The sequence below is a fragment of the Macrobrachium rosenbergii genome, chromosome 16 (genome assembly GCF_040412425.1).
Source record: "Macrobrachium rosenbergii isolate ZJJX-2024 chromosome 16, ASM4041242v1, whole genome shotgun sequence".
In the NCBI taxonomy this organism is placed as follows: Eukaryota; Metazoa; Arthropoda; class Malacostraca; order Decapoda; family Palaemonidae; genus Macrobrachium; species Macrobrachium rosenbergii.
The window spans coordinates 40837028-40864591 of record NC_089756.1 but is presented as its reverse complement, the minus strand read 5'-3'; the positions used below and the strand labels follow the sequence as shown (position 1 = coordinate 40864591).

At 36.6% G+C, this 27564-nt stretch overlaps 3 protein-coding genes across 5 annotated transcripts in view; 2 read left to right on the top strand and 1 right to left on the bottom strand.

Annotated features, from left to right (window-relative positions):
- The window catches only part of LOC136847363 (periodic tryptophan protein 1 homolog), a 35472-nt gene extending 33282 nt beyond the window's left edge, over positions 1-2190 (top strand). For all 3 annotated transcript variants that reach the window (XM_067118968.1, XM_067118969.1, XM_067118970.1), the window contains exon 12: positions 1835-2190. In XM_067118968.1, coding sequence (XP_066975069.1) covers positions 1835-1992 — 158 coding nt within the window. In that variant the 3' untranslated portion in view covers positions 1993-2190. The remainder of the gene's footprint in view (positions 1-1834) is intronic.
- The window catches only part of LOC136847365 (uro-adherence factor A-like), a 584194-nt gene extending 560576 nt beyond the window's left edge, over positions 1-23618 (bottom strand). The window contains exon 1 of the mRNA XM_067118973.1: positions 23486-23618. The gene's annotated coding sequence lies outside the window, so the exon portion shown is untranslated. The remainder of the gene's footprint in view (positions 1-23485) is intronic.
- On the top strand, positions 11320-25234 carry LOC136847366 (uncharacterized). The gene is made up of 4 exons (XM_067118975.1): positions 11320-11500; positions 20805-20876; positions 23505-23631; positions 24510-25234. Exons 1-4 carry the CDS (start codon positions 11472-11474, stop codon positions 25092-25094), a joined length of 813 nt encoding a protein of 270 aa, XP_066975076.1. The 5' UTR covers positions 11320-11471; the 3' UTR covers positions 25095-25234.
- Positions 25235-27564: the final 2330 nt, after the last annotated feature.

The following is a 27564-nucleotide window of genomic DNA, read 5'->3' as shown; positions in this document are numbered from 1 at the left end:
AATTTAAGGGAAGAATGGAGGTAATCCTATTGAATTCCTCAGGCCTTTTAAATAATTAACCTAAAGGTGGTTGTACAGTATATGTTGAGAACCTTCCATGGAGACATTGGTTGCAAAGACTGAATGGAACTTATCATTTTGACTTAAAAGTGACTTAACTAGCATTTGCAGCTTCACAACTTTTGAAAAATAGTACTGGGCTGAAAGTTGAGGATGCTATGGTTTTCAAGAACCATTCAAAAGAATTTTTTGCCAAATTTTTATCATTTCTCTATCAAGGGACTTTGTTGTGTTTGTTGTTATATAGTATCATGTAATTCATCGAGCCAAGTAGCCCGGAAGACGTAAGATATATTGAAATTTATACTTTCAAACAGTTTGCCCAGGCAGTAATGAATCCACAATATTAATAACACATGAGAATATGTAAGATTGTATATCCATCAAAATGTACAGTGAGCATTTGTCTAACTACTGTGTATTTAAGTCTGTGGGAGCTGCATGATAGCTGTAAGGTCTCATTGCATACTTTGACAAATACATATTACTCATATAATCATAATTTTTAACACTCATGATCTAATTATTATAAGTTATAAGGAAAGTTACAACTTTTAAAGCTCTTTGAGTAAAATACATATGTTTTTGAACTTTGTGAAGAAAAGAAACTTTAAATGAGAAAGTTGTGAGGAAATACTATAACCACTTCTAATATTTCAAAATATTGTTTTGCCACTTCATGCTTACTAAGCCATATTTAATCCAGTTCATTGTCGGCATATTTATGATAACCTTGTTATTACTAATTGAGTGGTTTGTTTATTTACTTATTTAGGTATTATTAGACTTCTTTTGGGATTTACAGTAAGGATAGCAGTGTTTTGCAGTTTTAAAGAGAACTAGTAATTAATAGGTTCCCACTTCATGAGTATCTCTTGATACTGGTCTAAGTCCCTCTTTCTAATGTCTCCCAGTCTCTGAAAATCAGTCCAGTACATACTTAGAGTACTTACTTAGAAAACAGTACAGACACTACCCTACATACAAACGAGTTATGTTCCAGATGGCCGTCGTATGTTAAATTTGAAGTACACTGTGATAGAAAGTCAATACTGTACAGTACTGTACAATTTTTCACCCTAAAACACAATTCACTGTACATACTGTACAGTACTGTATTTTATAGAATAGACATGCAGAACAAAATCTGAACTTACAGGTGGCAATGGTATCTCACAATTTAATGTCCATAAGTTGAATGTTCTTAAGTAGGGGTTTGTCTGTATTACTGTATTTTTTTTTTAGTATTAGACAATATGTAACCACACCAGACCATCATGGCAATTATCTAGATATTCATGTCTGGACAAACCTGTAAGGTTCTTAGATTAGGAAGAAAACTGGAAAGTGGAAAAATTGAAGTTAGTGCGATGTAGCAAGATAACAAGGGACAGAAGAAAGCAAAGTCATGCAGCTTTGGGCCAAAGGAACACTACAAAAACCATCATTACTATGTATATTACAGTAGTAACCCGTTTTGGGATTGTTGTTCAATAATTAATCACTTCAGGTATGGATTTATACTGATTTACACTGATCATATTTTTTCTGTGAGGTATTTGAGTAGTAAATGAGGTAGGTTTATATTACACTCAGGAGTTTTGCTTTTGTATAATGTTAACATAATTATTGAAGTTTATTTTATAAAACAGCAGTATGTAAATGGGTAGAAAACAAAGTATAAGGGATGATTTTATACTGTGTAGTGGAAGAGGACAAAAATTTATTTTTCTTGTAATTAAGAAGAATTTGACATCCACACTATCTATTTCAGTTCGGACAACATTCTGCAATCGAATAGGTTTGCCAGCTGATGAGAATGAAGAAGGAAGTGATGAAGAGACTGAAAAAGTTAATAAAGCCAACACATTTGGAGGAAACAGTATTAAGTGCAGCCACACCTGGGGTAGTGTTATTAGAAGATTCTGCTGAAGCTATGCCAACCAATAGAAAACCTAAGAAATTTGGTAAGAAGAAAGGTGGTCATCTAGAAAACAAAAGAAGGAAAAGATAAAGATTGTAAAGATATAAATTCTATACGTATTAAAATAAGTATGTTATTAATTGGTGTTGTTATATCTGACAGGCGGAACTCGCGTTCCCATGTTATAATAATAAAGTTTCACAGAAGGTTTTTTGTTGATATCCTTGTGTTTGTTTACTTTTTCTAGAAAAATTGTCTCAAGTAGTATGGCTTTATAAGATATATTTTGAGAATTATTTATGACTCCATCAAGAGACAAAATAATATTTGAAGAGTATTGCAAATAATATAAGGAATGGAGGTTTTTATTGTCAAATTTTGTTTGGCCATTATGTATATTTGCCAAATGTTGCTCTGCTAGTGTTTGAAATTCTCCATTTAATACTTTTACAGTTGGAAGTGACCTTACATAGCTAAGATTAAGAAACCAGTTGTAAAATGACAGAAAGTTCTACCTGAAGTTTTAAAAGTTTTCTGTAAAACACTTGAAAGTGAATATAAATGATCCTACACATCAAAAAGTCAGACTTATCTGTTCACTCACTTCCAAACTAAACTACAACTGTTTTATCAGTATTTGTGGCCATGATTCATGTGAGAACAAAGCCTCCATTTGAAAACAGTTTAAATACAGTTTTGTTGTTTACGTGAATTCCACTAACATTTGAAGAAAATCCTCCAGTTTTTGCTATGTTAAATTTACCACAAAAGGCAAGTCTTTTATTAAAAACTGATAGTCTTTCATTAAATTACTGATAAAGGGTTATCAGTAATTAAGAATTAAAGCTAGAACAGATGAAAATGGATAAATAAGCTGCTTCCTGAAATTAAGAAATTTTAGAAATTTTCCTCCAAACTACAATGTAGGGGCACTTGCTCTCTGACTAAGTTCATGGAAATTTTCAAGGCAACCCAGATCTAAATGAAGAATAAAAATGGAAAAATCATTTAAATAATTGTCTTACATCAAGAGACCTGCCCTTTTAGTAAGGAAATAACAAAGAACACTGGAACTACAGTTATTTAAAAAGACTTCCAGCTCTGGAAGTAGTTATGAGCACCTGTTAAAGCAACAAGTTCACAACCTCCCTATAATGTATGTGGAGAAGCAAACCCTTACTTGTATGTTCAGTAAACCCCTTTCTCTGATAAGTGGCCATATGTAGGACTGCACTATGTAGTGCAACTATTCTTGTGATCAATTTTCATAACGATTCTTGAATAAAATTGAAAATAACTGATTAAGAGTACAATAGGATGGAACAAATTTTGATAAATTAAGGGAAGAAAGAGTAAAGTGAAGGCTTGCAGGATCAAAGAGTAGTTTAAGAATGGCTGATGGAATGGGCCATGCTTGTAGAGAGTACACTGTTAATTATTGGTGACACTGAGAAAAGTATAAACATGAAAATTTGAAAGCATTTCTAAGAGAAAGCAGACAGCAAAACTAAGTTTATGAAAAGCATATGGAAGCCGAAAAGACTCATAAAAGATTGCATTCTTGGTAGAAAAGTGGTAATGGCTAGCTCATAATGTATTGGGGAGTAAGTGTTAAACATGAAAGAAATTAAGAGTTGAGTTTACAGTATATATAATGAAAAACAGGAGTGTGTACAAGATGAAGCCAACAACAGATGTGTAGGATATGTAAGAGAATTGTGTGTGCTGCATACAACAATTTTTTTGTAGGCATGTAAAGACTGCATGTGGCTGTGGAAGTTGCCTGGATATATGAAATTCAACGGTCAGCAACACCTGCTCTCAGCCATTGCTGAATTCAGGCACACTGTACACCACATACCTGGCAGGAAGAACCTTATGAACTGAAATCAATGGAGTCTTGTTGCCCAACTCCGAGACACCAAAACCAGAAATTATCATACATCAATAACAAATCTATAGTGGGGAGACGCTCCTTTCATTAACACAGGACATATCATCTTCGCAAACCAGCACTGGTTGCACATGACTTCATCCACACACTCTTTTACCCCTCCAGAAGAACAACAGCCAAATTAGCGACACAAAAATGCGCCTAGCATAGTGTAAAAGGGACGTGAAAACGTGACCCAAACAGTACCTCAAGTGCCAAACAAGCAAAATAACCCAACACGTGGAATCTGGCACTGGCATATTTCCATCTCCACATCAACACTGTAGGCCTCATACCCGTATCCAATGGCTTCAGATATACAGTATATTCATGGCAATGGAATAATCCATGTGTTGGAAGCACAGCACATTCCTGCACTTAAGCACTCCTCAACAGCTGGGTCAGCTACTTCAGTGTAACAGACAATATAAGCTCTGATCAAGGACCAGCTTTTATCTCAGGTTATGAACTGCCTTGGCCATGTGAACGGGATCAAACAGCCACACAACACCTCCTACAACCCCTCCACCAATGGCATGGTGGAAAGGTCTCACTGTTTCCTTAAGGTCACCATCATCACTAGATGCAATGGCCCAGACTGGAAAGTACTACTACCGAGGGTCTTCTTTGGACTCATGGTTGCTCCAAAGGAAGAAATAGAATAGACACCTCTCCGCCAAAATGGTTTTCAATGAAATGATCTGTGTTCCAGAAGAATTTATCTAGCTGCCCTGAGGCTGACATTCAACCCAGCAAAGATCTCTCAATACTACTTGAGAAATCACACCCCCCTCATACATACAAAGATACAGGGACACAAGGAATGCTAAGTACCAAGACACCTCATACACCTCGTACATGCTGCCGCTTCGTGTTCCTATGGAATGACGCCCACAAGCCTCCGCTAACAGCCTCAATTAGGGGCGCCCTTACCTTGTACTTGAGCGTAAAGAAAAAGCTTCCAAGCTGCAACTTGAATGTAGATGAAGTCACCCCCAAACACTGGTCCAAAGTTAAGTTCGATCCCTATAAAAACTTAGTTTGTGGAAGAGTGTTTTTTTCAATTAGCAAACTAATACCTTATCTGCATCGTGAAAAGCATCTACCTAGTAAGGAAGCAGTCTTGTATCTGCAAAATGTAACTGTATTATTATTCCAATCTTTACAGCCTAGTACTTTATCAGCACCCCAAAAGGCACCAACCCAGTAGGGAAGTAGAACAACTGCACACTGCACTATAGTCCACGATATCTTTAAATTGTATACATCATCTGTAACCTGTATATATATATATATATATATATATATATATATATATATATATATATATATATATATATATATATATATATATATATATATATATATATATATATATATTTATATATATATATACACATATATATATATATATATATATATATATATATATATATCTGTGTATATATATATATATATATATATACATATATGTATATATATATATATATATATATATATATATATATATATATATATATATATATATATATATATATATATATATATAACTTTTTAAAAAATAATCTCCATTCCCATTGTCGCAAACTGCATCTATTTTTACCAAATTATAAAAAAACTGAACTTAAATAATCCCCATTAATTCGTAACATAACTTGAAATGAAATATACACTTTTATGTTATCGGATTCCCCCGGCCTCTTTGAGTATAAGAATCTGACATGTCTTTTCAGGAACTGAACTGCCCAGGTTTCATCTTACCTATTTGTTTCTTGCCTATCACTGGATACCTGTTTAATGTTAGTAGGAGAGAGAAGTTTAGTCTTGTAGAATTCCCACACCAGTCCTTTAAATTTTGGTTGAGCATTTGGTTTTTCAAACTTCTCGAGTCCAAAATGGAATTAATCACTTGCAATTCTAGAGCAAACGGAGGATCTACAAAAATCCCACTGGAAGGGAGGACTGCTTTTATTACTTAATTTCATAAACCATTAAGAAACCAGGTTATATTCGAGGAGATGTGAGAGACAAAAGAATAGACGAAAGGAGGAAAAAATAAGGGTAGAAACACCTAGAAAAAGCTCATTGAAAAACATTGGCCATGGCTAGAGATTAACCTGAAAAAGAAGGAAAAGATGATTATGATAATAATGATGATTATCATACTGATTCGCAAACCAAGTTATAATTAGCATCCTGAGAGACAAAAGAATAGAAGAAATGAAGAAAAAAGGTAAAAACACCTAGAAAAAGCTCATTGAAAACACTGGCCATGACTAGAGATTAATCTGAGAAGAAGAAAAAGATGAAGGAAAAGATGATTATGATAATGATGATACTGATTCATAAACCAAGTTATGTTTAGCATCCTAATTAGCATCCTAATGTCTGCGAAGCTTGAACATTTATCTCAACCTAAACAAAATTAAAAATTACCCATTTGTTAACAATTTCAATTCGCGTTATAAGTTTACTTTGCACCGTTTACCTAGTCTATGTTTAGGGCATTCAAACCTACTTTGGTGCATTCTGAGGATATTACGAAAACGAGCAGAGACCTTGAGCGAGAAGTGGAAAATCCAATACGTGTCTTCAGCAATAAAACACGATAGATTTGTGAAGATCCCTGTTGAATCTCGTGTATAAATTCCTGTCGAATTTATACAGCACAGAGAGAGAGAGAGAGAGAGAGAGAGAGAGAGAGAGAGAGAGAGAGAGAGATGCATCTTCAGCAATAAGAGAGAGAGAGAGAGAGAGAGAGAGAGAGAGAGAGAGAGAGAGAGAGAGAGAGAGATGCTTCTTCAGCAATAAACGGTACATCTGAAGCCAAACTAAAATATCGAACAATAAAACACGATAGATTTGTGAAGATTCCTGTTGAATCATCTTCAGTGTCTCATAAATTCCAATAAAACACGTCGAATTTATACAGCGAGAGAGAGAGAGAGAGAGAGAGAGAGAGAGAGAGAGAGAGAGAGAGAGAGAGAGAGAGAGAGAGAGAGAGAGAGAGATTTATACTAACCACTTCCGGTTACCTGAAATATTACTAGCCAAGCAAAAGTATTTGTAATTGCGTGATATTACTTCCTTACTTTAATCTTCGTTTGACTGTTCTCCTGTTCTCGTATTCATCACTATTATCAAATTTACCACATTTATGTACTTATATTATTATTGCCATTGTAGTGATTTAACTTTAAGTAATTCCCACATCGAGGTTATTTAGTAAAACTTAAAAGAATAAAGTCAATCTCACTAGAAATCCGTTTGTTTATATAAAAGTAAGAAACAGGAGATCAGCGCCTGCCCTATGAGCCTACAGAGGCCCAGAAGGACGTTAACTTTAACTTATATAAAAGTTTGAGTATTTATAGTTTATAGTTATGTAGGAATGTTAAGAATGATATTGTGCAAGAATCTTTATCGCGAATTTTTTCCTTTACAAATTATTTTTGCCAATGAATCTATTTTCGTAGTCAATGACCATGGTATGTTGACGTCAGCTTGTAATCAATGAGCCACCATCGACCAATCAATTAATATTCAATGTCTAGTAATCCAACTAAGTGAAGCTTCAATGAGGAAGTTCCATGGAAAGATTCACAAATGTACACTAAAAAAATTCTTTTTAACTAACGGGTCAAACTCAATAGCGGATCCAGGGGAGGGGGTCACCTGGGCATGTGCCCCCCCCATGAAAAATAATAAAATAATAATATTGAAGATTTAGATAATAATAACATAAGAAATATGAAAATGGGAAAAAAGAAATCGAAAAGAAATCGATTAAAGAAAAAAATATATATATATATATATATATATATATATATATATATATGTATATATATATATATATATATATATATATATATATATATATATATATATATGAAAATTGGTGACCTCCCGTGAAATTTTTCTGGGTCCGCTAGTGGTCAAACTGATGCCATATATGAATAAATAAATAATTAAATAAACGAATAAATGAATAAATAACAGATAATAAAAGATAAAGATAAAAAAACGAATGAAATCAGATATGCGAGGAATCCAGTTACCCAGGCGTCATTCCAAAAGCTTGGCATTGGTCCAAGCCTATTCCCAGCCCATCGACGTGACCTTTCGAGAATGTTTGCAGAGTCAGAGCACGTCCACCTGGTACAGTTAGCTGTTAGTTGAAAAGTAAACGGCGACAAAGCCAGACACACGTATCCTTTCATGGCATGATCGGGAGAAACGGACTGGGTGAAAGCTGGAGAGTGATTCAAAATTTGGCGTCTTCCCCTGTGATGCCAGTATCAAGAAACTGGTAAAATGAAACGAGCCATTGCTCTGACCAGTCTTTTAAGGAATAGCTTGTCTGGCTTTCGGTTCTAGGAAAAATGTTGTATGCAGAAATATAACTTGTTCACTATTTTTTTCTTTACCGGAGGGCTGAACATCCATGATTTAATTTTCCCAGTGAAACTAGATGCTCTTAAGCCTGAGAAAGCGGTTGTTAAATTATAATGCAATGCATATAAGCCTGACAAAGTTTATGAGGAAAAAGCAATTTCAACAACTGGATAATTTTTAAAGGATTCCAGTAGTAACTCATTAAAGTTCTAAACGGCACTGAGTAAAGTTCATTTTTCACGAAACTATAGTTCACATCTATCTGCTGACCGTCCTCTAGCCAAGTGCGTTGCCTGCATCAGAATATTTGGCCATGACCCGTTGTCCATGCAATGCACTTTTAGCTCTCCTCCATTATTCCTGACATATCCTGTGTTTCATGGTCTGTTATCCATGATACACATATTTCGGTCATGAACTACTTTTCGTGACGTGATCTGGCCGTTCAACTCTCGTCATGTGAGGGAGAGGGAGGAAGATGGACAGTGACCTTTTTTATTACTAAAATTCCAACAGCTAATAATGTATGACACTTCAACAAGAACTGAAGAACGCCTGAATGAAGGACTCCTAATGACATAGCCATTAGCTGCAAGTTTGGGTGGGACAGAAGGAATGAGAAGGGGGATAATAATAATTTTGAGTTGAGAGAGGGGGCGAGGCAACGAAAACATATATTCTGGAGAATAGTGAGACAAACTCAACCTATAAGTTTGTTGGGGGTATTGTTATTAGTAGCAGTAGTATACCACATATTTATATTTATGTAGAAAAAATTATTCTTCCCACACTCACATAAAAGACAAAACAAAAACAGCATTTTCTTGCTGAAGAAACTTCCACAGGGGGAATGCTAATGTGTGAAAGAGGAGATCAACAGAGTCAAAGGAAGAGAAGTTTAGTAAAATACAGATACAAATCACAGTTAAACAAACAGCAGTTGAGAAATAAACTTGGGACAACAAGCATAAGGGCTTTAAAGAAGCATAACTACACCTCTTGGAATCTACAGCAACAGAACCCCAAAACACAGCCAGAAGGACTGTTCAGCAATTCTATATAATGAAATGCAATAGACCCAGCCTCTCTCACTACTGGCTCCTACGTAAGTCTATACACATCTTAGTGTAGGGAATTACGTCGCAACCCTCTCTTATACTACTGCCTTTTCGATGAAGTGAAAATATTACTTTTACATTAAAGGAAACTGAAGAACTCTAGTACTGGACAGCGTAACATGGCGACATCACACCAGAATGAGGCGGCAGCGGGTATTCCCAACCAAAACTTAGGAAGGATGGCCGAACAGGGAATCTTTTGGGGATGATCTAAACCCTTTGCCATTTCCTGAAAAAGCAGACCACCACCCCGGTTGACTTTGTGTTGGCGATGCTAGTGTTCCGGGATGCTGCTGTTGCTGCATCCAGGCAGGAAACTAAAACAAAGACCTTAAGCGCATGACAATAAGACTACCACCTCTCTTGGCACTGGAAGCCTTCTGGCAGAATTAGCTTCCTCGTTCTAAGGAGACAATCATAGATTTGAGGAATTTACGAAATTAGCAATAGAAGTCGTCATCGTACGTTTCAGAGATTTTGAAAAAAAGCTTAATGGGTATTTACGTACAGATCAGTTCAAAGTTACTGATCTATTCCTCTTAAGGATATTAGCCTGTGTCTTTTATTTGTTTTATGAAAGACTACGAAAGGAGCAACTTGGGTCATACCCTGTTCCAGGAATCCTCGCGCTCGAGATATTGACCTACATATGATTCAGCCGTGCAAATATAATAATGAAACAGAGCTTTCACTGGAACCTAATTTTCACTTGAAATGAAAATTTAAAAAGAAAAAGTTATAAATGATGAAAATCTTCACATGGCAAATTATTCAGTTTTCATTTAAATAACAAAAGCTTTTAGCTACATTCTCCGCTTTTAATTGATCCAACACACATCAGGCTTTTAAATTACTTTTAGCATTACACATGAAATAACAATGTTTCAACATCTCAGGTAGATGTTTTGCTTTTCATTCATGCAATAAAGGTTACTCCCTTCCAACTATGTTCTTCATTTTTCATTCGTGTAACATGGCTTCATCTTTTCAGTAGCGTTCTTAGCTTCTCATTCTTAGAACAAGTTTTAGCCTCTACATTTTTTACTTTTCATTCGTGCAAAAAAAGTTTATCCCCTCATTTATATTCTTTACTTTTCATTTACGTAAACAAAAGCTTCAAACCTTTTAACTGTATTCTTCGTTGTTCATTTTTGCAAAAGGTTTCAGTCTATCAGTACACCCCTCGCTTCCCTTGGAGCAACAATGCTTCACCCCTATAAGATATTCTCATCTCTCTTCATCCATACGTGGACGGAGCTAAAACGAGCCTGAACCACTTCCCAATAGATAAGCTTCACTAGCGGCCCGTTATTTCTCTAACCCGAATCATGGTCTTTCTCTTCCCATTGTCGCCTCCCCCATGTGAAAACTCTCGTATCTGAGTCGCCTCTGACGTAATCGATCGCATTATCAGAGGCAAAGGCATGTCCTCTCCCAAAGACATGGGTCAACTGGCAGACTCCGATAGTACCACTGGAACTCTACTGGTGACTCACCACACGCGAGTGGCTCGACTAATTTGAAATTTTACCGAAAATTAAGGTATTTAAAAATCTCGAACTATCGTAATATCGTAAATGCAAGATTTCCAAGGTAAATGATTACCGACATCCCAAGTAAGTGGGTTTCCAGTAGTAATTGAGACTCAATAACCAAAACACACCTGTAGTTCCGAATAACAAAGAGGAATCGTTCAGATTTTATGAGGGGTGGAGGGTAGGGGAACGGGGGAGACGGGAGGTGCCCAGGGAGAGAGAAGTACCGTTAGCAGAGTATCCCAGGGTGCTTTGGGGTTAAGGGGTGTGTGTGTGTGTGTGTGAGTGTGTGTGATGTGGAGCTCGTGGGAGGGGAAGAAGAAACTGGAGGAGGTGATGAAGATGCACTGGTCAGTCCCCATGAAGTGTGAGCTCTGGCAACATTAAGCGCTGTTTAGCAAGAGCAAATATAAGGATCGTCGCATCATTTTCTTCCCGTTTGGACGTTTAAACACAAACACAGGAACGGAAGAAATCACGCCTGGAAGCGATTATATCCCGCGGAGATGACCAGCACCGTTTTGCTGATGACCAGGTAAGGCGTTGTTGAGTTTAGATCGAGATTTAAGTTTTGCTTTTCTTCGTCTTACAAGTCATGCTTCGGGCCGTTACGCGAAAATGCCACTCACTTTAATCATCGTGACAAAATACCTTACGAGGCAACGGACTGTTTGGTGGACGACGTAGTGACATTTTTATCTTGGGTTGATCTACATCGTCCAAAAAGATTCTAATCAGAGAAAAGCTAAACTAATATGGGAAAGTTATTCAAACTAGTGATTTTTAGCTTTCAGTTCTGGAGAGAATAAAGCACGCACCGAGCTTTAAAGGTCAACCCAGCGATGAAGTTTGAAAATCAGACATGCCAACCGAACTAGCTTCCAGCGAGAAGTTCCGTCAAATCGGCGCATCTGGCCAGTTATACGTTACTCGAGCCTGATTGGTTCACATGTGTTGCAGACATAACAGCAGCCTTTGGCATGAAGATAATGACCTTGCTGTGGGGATGAAAGACACACTGTCTCCCAAAAGAGCATACCTGTAGTGTGCTTGTCTCCTCTCTAACAGGGGCTACTGTACATACTTCGCTAGCGGTTTCTTTTCCTATACTGTTAAGCTTTGGATTTCTCCCCCTCCTTCTGTTTGTCTTGATTATTATATTTTTTCCCCTTTCTCTTGAAGGTTTATCGCTTCTTTTGCGATTAAGTGAAGTGTTTCACCATTAAATTTCTCTTATTTTGCTTTCTTTTAGTGCCTAGGTAGAATAAAGGCTTCGCCACCCGTCACATCGGCCTTTGCTCTGAAAAACCCGTTAAAAAAAAATCTTATAATTCATATGATTACTAACCATAGGTTTTCAGATAGGGCAGTATTAATCTCTCGTGATCTCAATCATCAATCCCATTTCATGGTCATAGTTAAAGTCTCCGTTCACTAACCAATCACATTTACAGATCTAACAAAAACATCGAGTGAATGCAACAACAACAACGGTATCAATTCAATCGATTTTGCAAATAACGTAACTGTTTTGTGACGCGCAGAAAGAACGGCAAGTGAATGCCTTTACCTATCACAGGTTTGAGGGAAAAGGGACGATAAGGGGAACGATAAAGAATACCGAAAAGTTAAACGTAAACATTCGTGGCATCGGGAATGTTCAACGGTACTGCATCTGGCAAGTTCATTATACGTATGAGCGTTCGTATGTATATAAGACTGAGTATTCTATATATATATATATATATATATATATATATATATATATATATATATATATATATATATATATATATATATATATATATATATATATATATATATATATATATATATATATATATATATATATATATATATATATATATATATATATAACACGTGCGTGTGTGCGCGCGTGCGTTATCAGTACCAAGCCGTTTCCCTATCAAGGAGTGCCTCCAGAGATATAACACGACAACAGTCAGCTACACTCATACTTTACCTGAAGGAATGAAGATGAATCTCTTGTGCAGAAAACTTCCACAAAAATAGCCCCTTCATACACCTACTGAGAAAGCTCATTAGGATCACGTCAGAACTCTCTACCCACAGTGGGCCACTCACCTTCATCTTGCATCAAGTGCTTAAGAGCTTGCTGGATACAGTCACTTCCATTTATCCATAACATTTTAGGTCTTATTTTCCTTCTTCCTCCTGACACTTGCAGATTACTGGCTCTTTTCACCTACATATCGTCATTCATTTTTTTTTATGACCAAACCATCTCAAAACACCCTCACACTTTCATCTCAGATATGCTTTACTTTCAAATTTCCCACATAATTTTGTTTATACATACTAGAACCAAGTACCATCTACCTTTTCTCAACCCACACTGTTCTCCTGTCAGTCATTCTGCCATCTGTCTTACTTTCTCACCCAAAATACTACCATACACCTTTCCAGGCATACTAAGTATTGACATATCCCTGTGACTTTTACTGCCTTACCTTTAAATATATGCAACAGAACATTTATTTTCACCCATTTTTGGGAGGAAATTTATCTCGTTCTGGTATACCTTATAACCGTTGGGGAGCCACTCAATAATCCTACCACCCCACAAAGCTAAATATCTCACATGCATTCCTGGTGCCCTCCCATTCTTCAATCTTTTTATTGGTCTCTTTGCCTCCTCAACACTTACCTCTACAGAAATTCTCAAGCTTACACTTATCCTTCCCACTCCTGCTTCATTCAGCTCCAGTGATTGAGGATGATAATCTCTTCAGACATCCTCTCAATTATTGGCATCTTCCATACTGAGATCCATTCATTCAATGATCTTTTCTGCCTGCGTTTACTTAATGCAGAGCAACAGCTCACTTCCCTAGAGTTCTTGCTCATCTTCTTCCCTCTTTTTATTACTTGCCATCGGTTCCTCTTACTTACCTTTTGATTTACCTATCCAATCTCCTGCACCCCATAGGAGGGGTAGTGCCAACAGGGCGCACTATAGGCATTACTTAAGGTTCTTTGCAGCGTCCCTTCGGCCCCTAGCTGCAACCCCTCTCATTCATTTTATTGTACCTCCATTTGTATTCTCTTTCTTCCATCTTGCTATACATCCTCTCCTAACAACTGTTTAATGGTGCAACTGCGAGATTGTCCTCCTGTTACACCATTTAAACGTTTCCACTCTCAATTTCTCTATGAGCGTTGAATGACCTCATAGGTCCCTGAGCTTGGCCTTTGGCCTAAATCCTATATTCCATTCCATTCCATTCTCCTGCAGTCCTGTAAACAGTCTTCTCTTCTATCCAGTAACTGCACTTTTAAAGAAATATTTTTTCCTCCACTTGACCTTTCATTTCATCTTACTACTTACTGCTTTTATTCTCTCTTCCTACCATCCCTTCCTACTCTATGGCGCCAAAAACTCCGCGCTGAGCCTATGGTCCTATCGTGGAATTTTACATATTCCCCACCTGCTTCCTCATCATCTCTTCAACCCAAGCTCACGCTTCAACCGTTTTCTCCTTGTAAGATCTCCTCACCGTTACCTATACTGAGTAATGATCTTAGGCCTCAGTGCATCCGTATTCTTGATGTAAAACGATATGAGTTATTGTTTAGTCCCAAAAGAGCGGCACACAATTCTTATGCATTATTTGAAATCCACTTATATTTAGCTAATGAGATTTTATGGTGTTTACAATGTGAACGTATGACAGTTACGTTAACTTTGTTCAATCGAAAGTAGAACTTTTAAGTAAGATCTTAAATCTGGATTTCGCTCGCACTCTGTATATATATATATATATATATATATATATATATATATATATATATATATATATATATATATATATATATATATATATATATATATATATATATATATATATATATATATATATATATATATATGTATATATATATGTATATATATATATATATATATTATATATATATATATATATATATATATATATATGTTCACTATTTTACATTTATTTATCTGTTACTCTCTCCCTGTTTTGTCACTTTCACAGGCAGATCGTCAGTTCCGTGGAAGCTTACTTTTCAAATTAAAGGTCTTTTAGGTTTGTTCAAAACGAGTATATTCACATCTTTAAAGATAAAGAATAAAACCAGTGATATATACAAACGGAGGTCAAAAAGGACTGTGCCTCTAAATTTACTTTAGGAACGCCTTCACGCTACGTTTTCTATCGCAACAGTAGTTCCAAAGCGCAAAGGACATGAAATGCTTAATTTCTTTCTTAACTTATTCCTCGTATCTTGCCTTAGAAAAGAGGAAAAATCTAAAAAAAATACGCAAGGGAACTGTGAGAAACTCACTCTCTAAAATGATTTTCCTGAGAGAAGTAGGTAACCTATATGGTTCCCAGAGAGCATGCGTGATTTCTTTAATAACCAGGGTCGGGTTTCCCATATAAGTCAGGCTTGCGCCTCGAGCGTAACTTAGAATGGTAGGGTCGTCAGTTTCTGTACGTTCGCTGGTTTTAGATTAACCCAACTTTAAACTCAAAAGCATCAGCATTTCTTCTTCTTCTTCTTCTTCTTCTTCTTCTTCTTCTTCTTCTTCTTCTTCTTCTTCTTATTATTATTATTATTATTATTATTATTATTATTATTCAGAAGATGAACCCTATTTTATGGAACAAGCCCACAGGGGCCACTGACTTGAAAGTCAAGCTTCCAAAGAATATAGTACTCATTAGGAATTAAGAGAAGGTAAAGGGAAATACAGAAAGCAGAGATCTCACTTATTAAAAAGAAAAAATAAATTAATAAATTAATAAATAGATAAAAATGTATTAAAATGCAAGGAAGTAATGAACATTGTGGTGCCTTGTCAATAGTCAGCATAAAAAAAGCTTATATTTTTCATTTGGAATATGAAACTCTAAAATGAAGGAAAATATAGAGGGCAAATAAAATGTGGCGCAATACAAAAAAAAAAAAAAAGGTCATACAAATTAAGAAATCAAGCTGCGAAGAGGAAGGTCAATCGGTGGATTGTGTAGTTTGTAAAAGCTAACAACTGGCAAGTCTTCCAGGTGGAGGCAAAAAAGCGAAAAACATTTCCACTTTAGAAACCGTTAAGAGGCTACAGGGATAATAAAAAAAAAAAACATCTGACAGTAACTGTAACATACATCAGTGAAACATATAAAATAAAAAAATAGGTCGATAAAAGTACAGAAGGAATACTATATAAAATTCATAAATCATAGTTACAGTAGCCAATGGATATAAGTAAACAAAGCGAATTTCGGATACCTGAATAATAATAATAATAATAGGAAGTAACAAGACTGATAATAATCACCACGGTGATGATAACAATAATAATAATACTATAGAAAGTAGCAAGACTGATAATAATCATCATCACGGCGATGACGATAATAAATCAATTATATCAATAATCATTGCTAAGATATTCACAACGTCGTGAAATACTGTTGTATAGCGAAAATCCACAATTATACAAGTAAAAATGTATAAGCATATTGTATCTTTTATATAATACAATTTATCTATTTGTATCTTTTATATATAATACAATTTTTATATAGCTTAATTGTGGATTTTTATCATACAATAATTATCGTAATTATTATCTTTAAAAAAAAAACAGACAATGATTCTCAACACCACAACACCATCGTAACCAAGGTCTTCCTAACTGTAGAATCCGACAGGGGAGATGTTTCTTTCTTATCTTATAAAACGGCACCGATACTCATTAATTGCTCTCTCTCTCTCTCTCTCTCTCTCTCTCTCTCTCTCTCTCTCTCTCTCTCTTCTAACGGTTTTCTCAAGCAGCAGACAGGCGCCTTCTGTACTTGACAGCGTGTCCACATTATTTGTTCTGTAGAGCTATTTTTTATGTATCGGTGTCGCGGGATTCAGGTTTCATCGCCGTGATTTCTGTTCATTCTTTCGTATATTTTTTTGATAAGTGGTCAGGATTTATCCCCACAAAGAAATATTTTATCTATAAATCTATGATTATTTTTTTTTTAACATTGATAAAAGATTTTGTTCATTCTTTATGTATTTTTTTTTAGATAAGCGTTCATGATTTATTCATTCACATAGAAATACTTTATTTATGCATTTATGATCCACTCAATTTGGTACCAGTTATAAAAAAAGGGAAGCAGAAATGAACAGGAAAACAGAGGATTTGGAAGGAAGGGATACAGCTATAAATTAAACAAGTAAAAATGCGCCGAAGTTTCTTCGGCGCAGTCGAGTTTTCTGTACAGCGTATAATAAAGGCCACCTAAAACAGATCTATTTTTCGGTGGTCTCGGTATAATGCTGTATGAGCCGCGGCTCATGAAGCTACCCACGGCCCGGTGGTGGCCCTTCCTATATCGTTGCCAGAAGAGCGATTACGGTTAACTTTAACCTTAATTAAATAAAAATTACTGAGGAGGCTAGAGGGCTGCAATTTGGTATGTTTGATGATTGGAGGGTGGATGATCAACATACCAATTTGCAGCCCTCTAGCCTCAGTAGTTTTTAGGATCTGAGGGCGGACAGACAGACAAAGCCGGCACAATAGTTTTCTTTTAAAGAAAATTAAAATGGAAGTTAGTAGAAGCAACCAACCTCCCGCTCCCCCCCAAAAAAAAGGAAGCGCGGAAGAAGATAAACAAGTCAGAAAAAAATACAAAGTAACTCCAGGAATGGTATATTGGCCCTTAACCAATGCCCAGAACGATCGGAAATGCCAAGGGTCTTGATGGTGACAAACCCGTGCCCGAAACGCATAGAAATGAGATTCATGACATCTTGGATAACCCTTTTGAGGGTCGTTCACCGTCAGGAGGGGGTCTGTAGGAATGTCGCAAGAACGTGGTCCCCCTGCGTCCGTCCCCCGTCACACAAAACATATTTGTAGTCTGTTCAGGCAAAGGAAGGCCTCGTCTCAGTCCGTTAGGCGTTTCCGTTCTTGTGCCAAATAACGTCTGAGTGTTCTGGCATTTTTTGTAATGAGCAATCTCTCTCTCTCTCTCTCTCTCTCTCTCTCTTACGCGCGCGCATCCCTAACAACGTCTAACTGCAGTTTTCTTACAACTCTCGTTTTGTGTTATATATATATATATATATATATATATATATATATATATATATATATATATATGTGTGTGTGTGTGTGTGTGTGTATACACATACTCATATATATATACACACATATACACACACATATATATATACATGTGTGTGTGTGTCTGCTCGCATCATGCATACAAAAACTTACTCAATGCATTGCTGTTAAAACTCTGTTCTATTGTTAAATAGTTTTGCACTCCTGGTAACATTAAACCATTACGTGTTACCTGATCAAATTCCAGCACAGTTTCTGAACACCAAAAGTAATCTCACTTTTACCTATTTCGTTTACTCTCATCTGTCCACAATTACGACTATTACCGTTATTATTTTTATTGCAAAAGAATCATCAATTTGAATGTGCCTTCATAATTTTGTCTCATGGGACTTTTACCCCCTTTTGTTCATTCATGTTTTTCATATTATCTAAGTCATTACATTCACTGAATGCATATTGTGTACGTCCATGACCTTGGGCTAGTTACATAAAAAAGCATGCCTGCTGTGAATAACAATAATAGTTCCATGTTAGCATTTACTGTGCTTTCATTAAATATGGAAAAAATTGCATAATAACGAATACATAGTCGCATTCCACAAAACATTCTAAATGACCTGGAAGCCGAAGCACTGAACTTCTTTTAGAAACTGACGGGGAATTATACTAATAAATTCTTGAGTCACGAATGGATAACTACTGGGACTTTCCCTAGTCATTATCGAATCAACACAATAAGAATAGAACAGAATATAGAATTTAGGCCAAACGCCAAGCGCTAGGACCTATGAGGTCATTCAGCGCTGAAATGGAATTTAGAGTAAAAAGTTGTTAAAAGTTATAACAGGAGGAAAATCTCGCAGTTGCACCATGAAACAATTGCTAGAGAGGGTGGAAAGTAAGCCGGAAGAAAGAGAATATGAACGGAGGCACAGTAAAAGGAATGAAAAGGGTTGCAGCTGGAGGATGACGCTAACCCCCTACGGGAGCACATAAGAGAAGAATTCCAGGTGACAAATTAGTAAAGAAAGATACAAAATCAGCTTATAAGACGCTGATACTAAGAGATTCACATTATACAGCAACGAGAGGGGCTATATTAAATAACTACTGCCACCCCCCTCCCCCACGCCTACAATAGAAAACGGGAAGTTATTCACCCACTTAATAGTTTATTTTGTAAAGTACGGTGTTTGTTTTTTCCCTTACCCAACTACAGGCTGTTCTCCTTGTTTCCGTTTGATCTTCTAATACAATAATCTTCCTTCACATGAGATGCGTTTCTTTCTATCGTTCCTTCCGAAGTTCGTACTGTTATATCTCTACTTATTTTTTTATATTTTTGGGGCTTGAACGAGAAAAAGGGTCATTAAGATGCCGGTCCCGTCGACACAGGTACTCATGTGACGATGGAATATTCTGATGACCCTTTGGCCGCCCCCCCTCTAATAGGGACAAGTTGCATCACAGTCCGGACAAAAGAACGTTACTGATTTCTGCGCCGCGAAAACAATCTAATAAACTAGTAAATTGTAAGGTAAATTTGATGATAACACGAGAAAGGGAGAGAGAGTTACCAAAGTGACGTATAATTTTCCTTTTAGTTAAAACTACTCTGAACTGTATTATATCTACTCCCAAGCTATCTAAGCATTGCTTCAAGTGTGTCTAAGTAGTATAAAACATTCGCCGTCGTTCAAAGTTAAGTATACCTTAGTTTAACCAGATCACTGAGCTGATAAAGAGCTTTCCTACGGCTGGCCCGAAGGATTAGACTTATTTTACGTGGCTGAGAACCAATTGGTTACCTGGCAACGGGACCTACAGCCTATTGTGGAATCCGAACCACATTATAGCGAGAAATGAATTTCTATCACCAGAAATAAATTCCTCTAATTCTTCATTGGCCGGCAGTCTTTCAAATTTCTGTCAAAGTTACAAAAGGACTTATCAAAATTGCCGAAAGACAACAGCTTAGCAGTGCTTATATAGGTTATGTGGAGCCAGTTCATTAATGATTCTCCAGACCAGCTATACATTCAAGAAGGAAGTGCTGAAGACAGGAGGGGGGGGGAGAGAACCCGTACGCTTAACCAGCCATCTCCAGGGAAAATCTGACGCAAAAACCTTAATGACATCTCCTCGCAAAACGTCATGGTCACGTAAACATAATTTACAATTAACCGTTTTTTTTATACAGGTAAAACTGCGGCTCCCTATACCGCAGATTAAGTAGTTAAGCGGGCAGGAAAGTTGGAAACGCCGAAAAACTGAAGAATGGACGGAAGGCTTGACGTACTCACTTGCACATTAAAATTCACCTACTTAAATGGATGATGAAGCTAGAATCCTATACTGAATAAGGTCGCAGACATCTTTTATAATCTTGGAAGTATTTTCGATAGGCTTGACGTACTCACTTGTACGTTAAAATTCACTTACTTAACGGATAGTGAAGCTAGAATCCTATATTGAATAAGGTCGCAAACATACGTTACAATCTTTGAAGCATTTTCGATTAAATTTTCGCAGCCTCCCACAGGATGAAATATTTGAAAAGTGAAAATACGCTAAAATGGGTAGATTTCATCAACTTCATTTAAAATGGGAAAATGAACCGTGAATTAATGATAGGAAGTTTGAGTGGGCGAGGAAAATAGTCTTGTACAAAGATCATCACTAATGGATAAATCTATTCCAGGTTTCTGCTGCTTGCTCTGTTCTGTACCCTCAGCGCGGCCAACCCTACGTTAACCCATTACTACGATGATGTGTAAGTATTGTTTATTAACCTGTTTATTTGAGTTGAATTGAATATAGAATTTAGGCCAAAGGCGAAGCACTGGGACCTATGAGGTCATTCAGCGCTGAAACGGAAATTGAGAGTAAAAGGTCTGAAAGGTGTAACAGGAGGAAAACCTCACAGTTGCACCATAAATCAATAATTGTTAGGGAGAGGGTGGAAAGTAAGATGAAGAAAGAGAATATGAAAGTGGGTACAGTAACAGGAACGAAAGGGGTTGCAGCTAGGGGCCGAAGGCACGCTGCAAAGAACCTTAAGTCATGCCTACAGTGCACCGCATGAGGTGCACTGACGGCACTAACCCCAACAGGGTTAATGTGTTTATTGCTAAAATAACTGACACTTTCAATGAAATGCCACTTCAGTATTATGTACATTCACTTTCCTCAAAGATTTTACAATTAATAACTGACTACTGTGCAAGGGTTATTAATAGTAATCTAAGTATATGATCCTTTCCATTTTTATGACTTTTTATGTTATTTCCACTTGATAACGTACATACTCCTGAATAAGGATTCGCGATATGTAGGATGGTTAGTATAGATCAAGCAGGCCTCATGCCAGCATGAGCTGTTGCACAATGGTGGACCGTACGTGTTGGTGAGGTGTTCAAGAGAAAAAGAGGCCTGAGGTAAACCTCTGGGGTCATTCAGTAACATGACGTGGCATGTAAAAGAGATTTACTTTAACAGTGATTTGAATTCCTCTTCAATTAGGGTATAATGATGCATTTCGGGCAGCTCATCACGAATGTGAACGTAAAATTGCAACAATAGTGCAGGAGCCTGAACAACAAGTTCTCATATAATTCAATTAGTTACTGAAACGTGTGTATTAACAAAATTAAAATTTTGTATAATTCCGAAGAGCCCGTGCAGGGCACGCCTGATATGAAAACACTAACAAAGTCAGTATCGCTCTAATAGAAAATGGGGCTCGAAAACTGCACAGGATATGGGTTGCTCTCCTCTTGCTGGAACTTTTTACTTTCAAACGTTAATCAAGTCTACAGAGAATTTAGAGCTTGTCCAACAATTCTTACAGTCAAACGAATATTGCATCGCACTTGATTTGTTTATTCACTAGATCAATTCGCAGTCATTACTACCAGCTCTCTGTATTACGATACACGTGTACATGTGGTCTTTTTCATTCCAGAGTAACTGGCCGAGTCGTGCATCTCCTGAATCACTTTTTCCATTAGATGACTTATTCATTTTAAACCTGACAGCTAGAGAAAATTGAGTTTCTTTTCCGGATTTGTGACTTGAATTGAATTGATTTTAGAATTTACGCCAAAGGCCAAGCACTGGGACCTATGCGGTCATTCAGCGCTGAAACGGAAATTGACAGTATAAGTTTGAAATCTGTAACAGGAGGAAACCCTCGCAGTTGCACTATAAATCGGCTGTTAGGAGAAGGTGGAAATTAAGATGGAAGAAAGAGAATATGAAAGAAAGTACAGTAAAAGAAACGAAAGGGGTTGCAGCTACCGGCCGAAGGCACGCTGCAAAGAACCTTAATGCCTACAGTGCACCGCATGAGGTGCACTGAGGGCACTACTCCCCTACGGGGTTCCGGATATGTGACTTGAGCTTGACCTCTGAACAAGTCTCCCTAAACACATGTGATGTTGGCTGAGACGTTGTTATTCCTCAGCAAGAGTCGGCCTATGACTATCTAAGTGTACCCTGCTATATATATATATAAAACTATCTATTACATCGCTGGAAAACCAATGGGACGTATAATATCTTAGCGTATGGACTGAAAGGGGGCCATAACAGAAAATAGGACCGAATATATTAACCATATTTCGACTCAACTATTCCTGATCGCCGTATTATCTGTTTTTCTGGTTTCAGTTTTCATGGGTTCTTCAGCGACCAGATAATTCATATTCACATACTCCTACATGATATGTGTACATTCACATGTGTGATGCACATGCTACTTCTGTCAATAAAAACATGTCTATAATAAAGTTAGTATACACTGATGGTCATATTATATATATATATATATATATATATATATATATATATATATATATATATATATATATATATATGTGTGTGATGTGTGTGTAGTTCTGTCAATAAAAACATCTATAATAAAGTAAGTATATACATTTGATCCCCAGGAGCTACTATAAACACGGCGATATATATGATATATATATATATATATATATATATATATATATATATATATATATATATGATATATATAGCCATTACGCGTAATGACTGTTGCGCATGTGATGTATATATATATATATATGTGTGTATATATATATGTGTGTGTGTGTGTGTGTGTGTGTGTGTGTATGTACAGACTTACCCAAGGTAACACATTCTTATGTGAATGAGCCTATAAACTTATTTTTTCTATCAAAATAACTTTAGAATATAGCAAGAAAGTATTTTCTTATGTATACACGTACACATGGAAGGAAACTCGTATGCATTTTTGCAACCTTCTGCCCAAATTTAGTAAAAAGAACCCCTGGGAAATAACAAACGAACTTGAAAGCAGAGTGACGTGAAAAACATAGGACTACAAAGAGTACTCACCAGAACCTTTGACCTTCAGATCGGACGAATCTGTCTCCCGGATGGTTGGGGTCTACAGGGTCGTTGACGAGACGTCCTGTTCATGCAGACTGATCTTCTTGCCTTGTCCAGTGGAGGTTCAGGAACTTACTTCCAAAGAGAGAACGGTAAGTTGGAGGCACGTGACACCGGTACCTGCAGAAGAAGATAAAATTAAAATGTCTAATTCTGAGGTGGACAATGTTACATGATATCCAAATTGAGCCAAGAAAAGATGTGCAAGTAACTTTCACCTTTTAAAGGCAGACAACGTAAAACAATTTTTATTGTTATTCTAAGAGGGCAGGATATATGCACTATACAGAAACCACCAGATTCCTTTAATATAACCGCGAAAATTTATTCATTTTCCCAGACGACAGGGAGTCTTTCCTCTTTAGCTTAGTGATCTTTAAAAGATCTGGATGTTAAATGATAAATTTTGCTTATGAATATAAAATATTAGAGCTAATGACGAAACTAATAACATCAGAGCACTATGTCATGCAAAGCAGAATTTTAATTCTTGCTGCACTGTGTTCTCCCTTTGCTGTCATTGTTTATTCAATTTAGTTTTCTTGGGGTGAGTTCCAAGCTGGAAAACTGTGCCGAAAGAGGGGATATATTTTAAATATAAAAGTTTTATATATATTTATATTTATTGGTTATATCAAATATTCTTCGTTTTTTATGTTCATATTTTAACAATGAATTTTATTAATATGCTATCATTCACTTATTCATTATCAACCATATCACCAATTTATATAATTCATCTTCATTACGGCGCTGAATAATCCTGATGGGTTCCGGCGCTTGGTCTTCAAGACCTAAATTTCACAATCAGTCAATAAGCCTCACCCTCTCGCTGATACAAAAGAAATTGCCAAATATTTTTTATGCCAAGTATTTATCTTATACAGAATATAAAGTCACTTACAATTATCACATTCACCTTCTCAATATTTTCTCAGTTCGTAAAACTCTCACTTCTTCTTTCCAATAGATACAATGTCCCTTACTGACGAGGTACTGCTGTCAGAGAGCCACTCTGATCAATCTCACAGACGCGGCGCAGAAGCTGTCATCGACCCCTTCCCCTCCTTCAACCTGGAACGACGACCCTTCGGCAACGTCAGGTAATCCACCTCAGGTAATCTCTGAAGATACAATGTCCCCTGAAAACGACGTTAATAAGGAGTCGCAATCAGCCAGCAGTGACGCTGGAATCGATCAGTCCTCTGGAACGCAGGCGACCAGAGTCGAGCTTCCACAACCTGAGGAGACCACTACGGTGAAACATCCCCCCACCAGAAAACCTTCAACACCTCCTTGCTCTTGCATGACGAAGTACGAGTGCCAGTCGCAGTTGGCCGCCTTCAAACACATGCCCAAGTATAACATCAAGACGTCCATCAGGTGTAAGGAGGCCAAACAAGTCGTGTGCTGCTTCGGGAAGGTCGTCCCTCCCAGGGCGCAAAGGTCTCCGTCGCCGTCTCAGGGCACTCGAGGGATTTCGAAAACGCCAGACCACGTTAGCATATGGGAGGCTTTGGAAAATCTTATGGCGTATTTCAATAGCGAGGAATGAGCTTCTTTTTTTTTTTCGTCAGAAACGAAGGGCATTACCGCTGTAACATTCTCAAACAAGGAGGGAGTTTGATAAAAATACACGTCAATATTGGATGCAAAAGTTAGAGAGAGAAAAAGGGAGAGAAAATGTTTAAATTAATTGACTGACTGAGAAAAAGAGAGGTAGAGAGAATGCCTAGATTCAATAGGTGACATTAAAAAATGTTCGACTACAACATAAAATGATAGTTATTTTTAGATTTGCTGTTGTCAAAGACAACAAGAAAGGTATGACTCTCCATTAACAAAGTTACGAAACGAACAGCATCTTAGTATAATTGTTACTGTGATATATGTATGTTTAAATTAGCACTTACAAAATTAGGTATATTGTTATTATTATTATTATTATTATTATTATTATTATTATTATTATTATTATTATTATTATTATTATTCTAAGTACACAACCCCATATTCACTTTGCGACATGACTGAGAGTTAAACGAGGTGCAGATTATTTTGTAAACGACAATCGTAAATATTTGAAGAGCAATTAGTGGTAATTACAGAGAAGGGATCAACAAAATCAACACATGGCTAAAACTTGACCTTTTAAGTATAGTCAAAAATGTCTGAACAACGTTCAACGAAGTCTTTCCTGGATTAAATCCGCCAACCATGTTTATTGTTTCCACTGAATTCTCATGCTGAAAAGTACAAATTTTATTTTTGGGCATTACATGTCAAAAAGATCGCTCAGTCCCTGGCCCGACCTAGCAAGGTCTGTTTATTTATTATATAACTAAATTTACAGAAAAGAGAACAGATGGAGACCTACACCAGATGAGGAATCAGGAAGAGACTGCACAGGGCAGAGGACAACGTAGCAATTTACCTTCACTTCAAAACTTCCCTAGAAAACCGGATTTAAAATCGTTAATGATGATGATGATGAAGATGAATAAGTTGCTTATCATTGGCAATCGTTAACGTTCAAAACGTGTTTTGTCATTTGACAACGGTGTAACTGAAGGTCCCAATACAGATTTTTAATTTTTTTTTTAATTTCGGAAGCAGTTCGGCTGGTAAATGATTATGAAGAATATCTTAAAAAAAAAATTTTCATAGCCACAATTGAGATATTGTCGAATATGTATTCAGTACAAACTAAAGATACCTACAGACTGACAAAATTTTTTTTATTTTCGACTGTTTTTTCTCCAAAGCATTTATAATGAATATTAACGAAGCATAACATGTCAAACTGAGCAAATGTAGTTTTTTGAGGTAGCAGTCTATTCATACGTAACAAGACTGCATTATTACTGTTTGATTCCGGTAATTCACTGGCTGCTAAGAAAAAAAAAACTGTTACGTTCTTCCAAATTTTCAAAGGGATTCTGACAATGCTGACGAAGGTTTTGAATGAACGAGATGCAAGACCGTTACTTAACCCAGTGTGGCCTCATAATTGTCTACTGGATTTGATATCACAAACCAGCGGTAAAATTAAAAAGGTCTTTGACACCGAAACAGAACAAAGGTATAAATAATCTGCTACTTTCACAATTACATTTGTTCTACTCAAGTTGACACGAGCAGGGCCTAATTAATGACTTCGACGCTCTCAGTGGGTCATGAGTAATAAGTTATGAGAACGGGCCAAAATTTTCCTTTTAAAGTGACTATTGCGAACTTAGATAACTGACTGGTCCATCAATTTCTTTAAACTGGCATCACAACGATTATGGCAATCGAATTTAAGGGATAATTGTGAGACACAAAAATAAAACGTTTTTATGATTGTCGATATGTCTCCTATAATTAATAAGCTCTTATGTACTGGTTAAAAGCGCATAAATGTGGAGAAGGTTGTACCACTGACGGTTTATAATTCCTTCACTGCAAAAATGTATGAATTTATGCTGCAAGAGAACTAGCTGCCAAGGACTTTTTATGTATGTATTACGACATACATACATGTACATGCACACACATACACATATGTCCTATACATATACACACACACACACACTATATATATATATATATATATATATATATATATATATATATATATATATATATATATATATATATATATATATATATATAAATCTGAACATTTACGTTCACATGAGCACATTTACATACACAACTATCGACAGCTTAAGACAAATTGAGACTGTGGGCATTAAAGATACTAAAATATTTGCCTTTTATTTACCTACGAAAACCGCATGAATCTTCAAGAGAGAGAGAGAGAGAGAGAGAGGGCATTATGACGAAGATGCACGGCGTGGCCAATAACCTTGCCGAAACCAGGAAATCTGGTTCTGAGAGGGGCAACAGCATTCAGGGCCAGGTCCCGGCATCCCTCTAGGGGATGGCGTATAACTCTTACGGCTGCTTTCTAAGCCTCAAGACCTGTCTGACACTAGGACGGGTTCCACATGCACCGCCTTAGAGTTCTTGCATGAAATTAC